This window comes from Buceros rhinoceros, unplaced genomic scaffold (assembly GCF_000710305.1).
Source record: "Buceros rhinoceros silvestris isolate BGI_N320 unplaced genomic scaffold, ASM71030v1 scaffold40467, whole genome shotgun sequence".
NCBI classification, from domain to species: domain Eukaryota; kingdom Metazoa; phylum Chordata; class Aves; order Bucerotiformes; family Bucerotidae; genus Buceros; species Buceros rhinoceros.
In genome coordinates, this window is record NW_010422330.1 from 12246 (window position 1) to 19283 (window position 7038).

Genomic DNA, 7038 nt, shown 5'->3' on the forward strand with positions numbered 1-7038 from the left:
GTCCACAGCTATTGCAGGAACTACGTAGCTTTCTTTCAAGGCTAGCGCTTTACTAACATACCAGACTGGCAGGTGGTCAGTTCAAGCCAGTAATTTAAGTCTTCGGTGCTAGTCAAAGCTGCCAACTTAATAACAGCTTACTGCATAAACAAGCTTGGGGGACTTACTCTAGGTCATTAGTATGAGAAGTTTCACATACTGAATTGATGTTTATCACTGCAGATTATTTGAAAAGCTAGGCTTGTTTGAAGGAAAAGTAGTTGTTTGCTTAACTCTGTTTTATGCACGTAGCCTTGATCACTGTAATGGGTAGTAATAGTTACTTCAGAAACGGAGCAATATTAGACAGATAAGTTTTGATTTTTGAGAAAGTAGAGGGTTATCTTTTTTTTTTTTTTTTTTTTTTGAGTCAAACAGGGCAGAGGAAGCAGATTGGTGAGGGTAAACGTCTCAGTATGCCATAGTGGGAAAAATCTGCTTTGCAATGCCTTCTATCACCAGAGAGGTCGATAAAAGTGGTACAGGAGGTGGTACTAGTGAATGGGTAATGGTGCCTATACAATGATTTGGCTAGTATGACCCAGTACACTGGGGGCACATATACGTTACAGTCATCTAAATCCTTAGGACCAGTACACAGAAAAAAAATTAATACTTCACATTTTTTTGCCAGGTTTTCCCCAGACCCACCAAAATCATTCATCAGCAGTAGTGCAAAAGCTTTTCACTAGTGTAAGTAGTATGTGTGTGGGAATTACGTCCTTCACCTCAGAACACCTTAGGGCAATGAGTAAGATACACTTTACCTTGTCTGAAGGAAAAATTGAGGAGCAAATGGTCAAAGGCAGTAGTTGTATTGTATTCATCAGCTAAACTCCACCTGCGTTTGAAGAAAGTGCTACTAGGCTCTGAGTGACTGCAACTCAGGAGCTGGGTTTTGTCTTCTCCAATTACAACCAGTCACAACCCCTGAACCATCAGAAAATGTAGCAAGATGCAGGTTCGCTACTAAGATGTTGCGATATTTTGAGTCTTTGCAATTCTTATGGAGCCTTCAGGTTTCTGGTGACCAGTCACTGATGAGCTAACTAGCATGGTCCTCACTGATTTGTAATGCTGAACAGAGTCACGCCACAGGAAAATTTGCCTGTGTATTTAGAAATATTATTATATTTTAAAAATTGAACAATTTGACTAGCACTGTTACAGGCTTCCAAAATGAGAAAAAAAAAAAAAAGGTATGTTTACTGTCTGGAAGCATTTAATTTTTAAACTGCAACTATGATACTAAAATAAAGTAATATTGTGTAGTTATCAATTTTGCTTTAGATTACTGTCAGGATTAATTGTGTTCATGTTGCTGCAGATCAGTATTTCAAAGGGAAATTGTTCTTCCTTTTTTCTCATGCAAAATTTGCTTTATATGTGTTTTAAATTTTTTTAATAAATAAAATATGCCTGAACAGATGATGTGTTCTGGTTAGCCATATATAGCTACATTAAAGATCTGAAAGTTCCCTCGTTATGTGTCTTAAATATTTAATTTCTTATCTGTATAAACTATTTTTACTTTTCTGTTACAAGAAGAGTTTCATACATTTTCTCTTATTATTTTGATTTCTGAAATATTGGATGAGTAAAGCAAAGAGATTCCTTTTCCAGCTGAAGACATGGATGGTGGGGAATGTACAGCTGATTAATTTGTTTTCACAAATCAGGCTGGAGAATATAGAAAGTAAACACTGTCAGAAACATTGAAGAAAACATTGTCTAAGCCTTTTATGTCCTGGGCAATGCAGATGAGGTCATGTAGATTCTTTTACATAAGATGCCCCTTTAATGGTCCTGCTGGAAATTGACTTCTTGGCAGCTGTACAGTGTAGAATAAGATGGATCAGGTTCTGTTTCTGATTCAAAATGTTGTAAGTGTGAGCAAGTCAGAGTTGTACTAAGACAAATTTAGTCTTTTTTTCTCTTCAGTTTAATCCATTTGTTAGTTAAACGAACTGTTAAATTAAAGCATGAGCATTTGAAAAAAGCATAGCTTTGAAACATTGCTTGTTAGTACTTTTTGGAATGGAATTTTCTTTCTCCTCTGGATCCTGACCCAGCCGAAGAGATAGAAGGATGTAGCACTGTGAGAAACCACATTTAACTCTTTTATTTCTTCATGAAAGCCTTGTTAGGTCTTCAGATCACGTGGCATTCTACAAGAACCTTAATCCCATGGGTTACCCGGGTACTGTAAATGCATTGTGGCCGTGGGATCAGTTGTTGTCTCTTTGGTTCTGTTTTAGGAAAGCATGTATGTGTACTTAATTTCATCCTAGTTAAGCAAAGCTTTAAAATCTTTGTGATAGATGAATTCACTGTGGTTGTGTGGTTACAGATGTTCTGAAGTGTTTTATTGAAATGGGACTGCTGTCCCTCATGCAAATCCCCTCTGTTTCCCATTCCCAGTGTGAGCTGACAGCTGGTTACAAGTCAATTATCATTTGCTATGATTTGTCTCTTCACCCTTGAAGATTGACTAGTACTGGAACGTTTGCAAAAATGTTTGCAAGCCAGAGCAGTGCATGCGTCCTTATGTGGCATGACAAAACAACTGAACGGCTTGTTTTTTCATCGTAAAGCTTTGCAGATTTGTAGCTACCATGACTTTAATGATGAGTAAGGACTGCCCACACAAGGAAAGAGATCTAATGGCGGCTGAAGGCAAGCAAAATTGAATATATACTCCATATAAGGCAATGTGTGGGAGACACATTTGATACATACTGAGTATATGAGCAAAACCATGTGTCATGTTTCCTTAGGTTCTCAACAGGAGATGTGTAGAAGCAGCAGTGATGACAGGCCTGGCACTCAGCTGCAGCATAAACAAGAAGTCCTTGTTTGACAGAAAACACTATTTCTATGCAGATCTGCCTGTAAGTAAGCAGTATAGCTGGTCCTTTTAGAGCTGTAAGAAAGGATGAGTCTGGAGTATGGATGGCAACAGGGGATGAGTGAAGAGATACTTTTTCTGTTTTCAGTCAGTGTTCTGCTCACCCCAAGAGGATGCTGTGCTGTGCCCTGATGAATAGACGGCTGTACTCTGTGGTGCTCACTGATTGAGTATGATTGCTCTGATTGCTGACTCCTTGCTTAGCTGCACGATTCCAGTAGCTTAATGTAATTGAATTGGGAGCTGGAGCTGCTTTGCCCCTTAAGTCCTCCATTCCTGGTGTTTAGTACTAATTGTCTGTTAGGGTAAAAGCAGTCTGATAATAGTCCTACATTAAAGTGAATGTATAACAAACACACGTTGCAGTGGAATAAACATAATAGTGTCTTTTTTGTGTGTGCGTAGGCACCTAAAAATTTTTAATTTCTCTTTAAAACTTTCTCAGTCAGTAGTTAAAATAAATTAAAAAAAAATCCCTGAGAAACTGAGTCTTTGCAGTATGATTTGTTGGTAGCTTTTGTATTTGGTAGAAGGTGTCACTGAAAGTCAAATGCATTTTGCCATTCTTGATATGGGTGTAGAAATATATAAATCATTTAAGAACCTGAGTTCTGTCATTGAAATTAAATCTTTCTAATTTGAAACTTTTTTTTTCCTATCAGCTTATTTGTACTGAGTTTTCAGTTCAACGCTGACCAGTCAAGGGGAGGACACTAGTTTTACTTCCTCCGACTTTGGGGTGAAGATCTGATGACTACATCGAAAGAAAAAAAATCTGTTTCTGTTTTATCTGAGAAAGATAAGGCATATTAGCTTATCCTTTCTTTAGATGAGCTGTTCTGAATATCCAGAGAAGCAGAGTGGGGAGATTTCTTGGGTCCCAAATTAATTTGTAGGGGTGCTGTATTATTAAGCAAACTACTTTCTCTCCTAGTTTTTTGTTCAGGCATTGGAAATACTTTGAAGTTACATAAAACATATTCAAACACAATTGCTTCCCACCTTAGAAAGAGAATTATATCATAGTTGTCCACTGGAGACCTTGATCTCAGAAGAAATTTCTATTCTGTTTTCTTCTAGGTTGGAGACTTGTGACTTTTCTGCAAAGTTGATGTAGTTGCTGATTTGGTATCTGGGAATAACTTTGCTAATATTTGTGAGCCACTAAGAGGACTTTTTGTTGGCTCTCTAGTGAGCTACTGGAAATGCGAAACACAAACTTACCATTTTGAATTGTCACTACTTTTTTGTTTTTATACATAAAACTATCTCAAAGCCCATTTCCAGGTGTGAAGGAGAAAAAAGTGATATAGCAGGAGATAAACATGACTTTCAAAATTCCTTTACACATCATAAACATCAAAAACATCACAGTCTTCTTTGCAGGCCACCTTTGACGCTTCTGCTGTTAAACTGAAAAAAACCCGCTCATATTCTTGTGATATCTGTGGATATCTGTCTACTGCATAGAAGCTATATGGAAGAATGGTGTCATGGGAAAGACACTGCATCCGTGTGTTTAGGGGAGAAGAGTGCTATGGAAGAAGGTGTGTAGCAGCCCACTTGGTGGGCTGCCATTGTCTACAGACAAGAGTTACAGGATCCTCTGGTCAGATAAGCATGAAAATTTGGTCAAGGAGATGCTGACACGTTTTACTAGCTTGCAGCATGTAATTCGGGCTTTCTACTGGCTGACTTCTGCAGTTTAAGCACTGACAATAAACTGCCTGACCTGCATTTCACAGTGAAACAGTCTAGTCAGGAGCCTTGTGATAAGATGCAGAGTTTAGGCTAATGAGCTGTATAGAACAGATAAAATAAATCCAGCTCTTAGGGTCGTTTGACAATGGGGATTATTGTTACTCCTGAAAATGGGGCTTTGGATTGGAAATAGGATTCTTGTTATTTATTGTCACTCACTATTTCAGGCTTTTAAAAATGATTTTAATGAGAAGTTTTAGGAGATGGGAAGAGCTGTGTGATTAGCATAGGCTAATAGAGTCAGTTATTTTATTTTTCTTATAGTGATTATGGCTAGAAGGTCATGCACTTTATTGCATATATAAATTGAGCTGTTCACAGGGCCAGACCATTGTTCTTCATTCCAGTGCGCTGTCGCCATCTCTACATTTTAGACTAAGCCTATCCTCCTTGCAATATATGCAAATGCTCCTGCCGATTTGTTAAAATCTGGCAGGCTTTTTTATTTTAAATATTCACCACTGGGGACATGAGCAGGTTAGGAAGCAGGAAGAGATGGGTACCCTACCTCAACTGAGTAATTGATTCGGTACTATATTTTTATGTCATTGTGTAATTACTACTGTCATTGGCAGCCCCTTTTCTGGCTGGCAGTTTCCCCTTTAAGTGGAGTACCAGACATAAGGTGGTATTTATTAGCTGCATGCCCAAATGTGGAGTTGCAGTGTCTGTCTTGGGGATGGAGGTATGGTAACTGGCTTCAGACAAGATTTAACATGATCATGGAACCATGGGCATGGAAAAACCTCTTCTAGGCCATTTCCTGCCCCAAGGCAGTATCAGGGAAATTTATGTCATTCTTGGCAAGTGATTGTGAGGTTCATTATAATCTCTGCATTAGTGTAGACTCTTGGACTTGCCTGTATTGAGAAGTGCTCTTACTTTCTCCAGACCTCCAGCTTCTCACAGTTATGTTGAATTCTAGCTCCATTTTCTAGCTTGCTTCCTTTCCAGCTAAGCAAAATAACTTCTGAATTTACATGCACGTGTGATCTATCCTCTTATATAGGACACTAAGGGAGATGTTGTATTTTCAGTTTTGTTCTTAGTCTGTAATATTTGCACTTGGCCATGCTGATGCTTTCTGAAAAGTGAATGTTTTATTTGAGTATAAAGTTAATTTTGTTGACAGGCTGGCTATCAGATCACTCAGCAAAGAGTCCCTATTGCGGTGAATGGAAGTCTGTCATACAGTCTCTGCACAGACAACAAAATGAGCCAGATGGTGACCAAAACTGTGAGGATTAAACAAATTCAATTGGAGCAAGACAGTGGAAAGAGTCTCCATGATGACACAAGGAGCCAGACTCTCGTTGACTTGAACAGGGCTGGTAGGTTTGGACTGTTTTCTTATTTTTCTTCTTCTTACTGTATAAGATGAGTCTTTAAAGGTAAATGGCTGACAGGGAATAGGTGACAAATAAAAACAGCCTAATGTCTCTCTCTTTGAAAATAAAAATTCATCAAAATGACAATTACAGTTGAGGCAGGGAAATACTTGAATTTTTTAATAGCCAGTGGACCTTTCCCATTGCTATTGGTTGATGGCAAGTGGCAATGACAAGTTAGAAATCTGTTTGCTCCAGTTTGCTCAAAACCGTACGTGTCAGTCACTTAGAGCCACTCAGCCATTTAAGCTTTTGCCACTCTATGCATTGTTTTAAAAAAAAAATCACAAACCTAGTGAATCAGGTTTGCATATAGAAGGAGCAGCTGTTGGAATATGTCAGTGCATGAGTCATTTAATTATTAGCTTTGAAAAAATGTAGATTTTCTCTTTAAACTTTGGAACTGTAAGCAGAATGAACCATATTAGCACACAACAGAGGCAGCAGGTTGGATGGCCTAGCCTAACTGGGACATGCTGCTGTGGCGTCCATTGAAGTTAAGGGCTGTAGTTGCTTATATTCTTTGAAAGCTGGATCCTGAAGCTAAAAAATAGACTATATCTATTTACAGTTCTGTCCATTCCAAAATTAGTTGGAGATAAATTAATTTGAATCTGGATTTGGATTGGCTTTAAATGGGAATTCTCCTAGAGAAAGGCGAAAGAGGAATGTGTTCTTCTGATCTGCGTGTCATCAATGCGTGGAGGACTGTCTGCAGTTTGTCTGCTCCTTTAGGAAAATAGAAGGAAAGAAGGAAAAGTTTTTATAGCAGTCTGCAGCTAGGCCCATAGTGACAGTTACTAAATAATACGTGGGGGGCTATTTTTTTCAAAAAAAGCCCAAGTGCTTTTGTGTTTAGCCAGTTGCACTCTAGTATGCCAAGATCAAAAGCTGTTGTTGAAAATCCCCTGTCTCTTTACCTGATAGGAGTCGGTCTCATGG

The 7038-nt window shown here is 38.4% G+C and overlaps 1 protein-coding gene across 1 annotated transcript in view; it reads left to right on the top strand.

Annotated features, from left to right (window-relative positions):
* Positions 1–7038, top strand: part of GATB (glutamyl-tRNA(Gln) amidotransferase, subunit B) — a gene marked incomplete at its 3' end in the record, with an annotated part of 26245 nt that overhangs the window by 11799 nt on the left and 7408 nt on the right. The window contains exons 3-4 of the mRNA XM_010139995.1: positions 2817–2930; positions 5841–6039. Of these exons, the coding sequence (XP_010138297.1) occupies positions 2817–2930; positions 5841–6039 (313 nt within the window). The remainder of the gene's footprint in view (positions 1–2816; positions 2931–5840; positions 6040–7038) is intronic.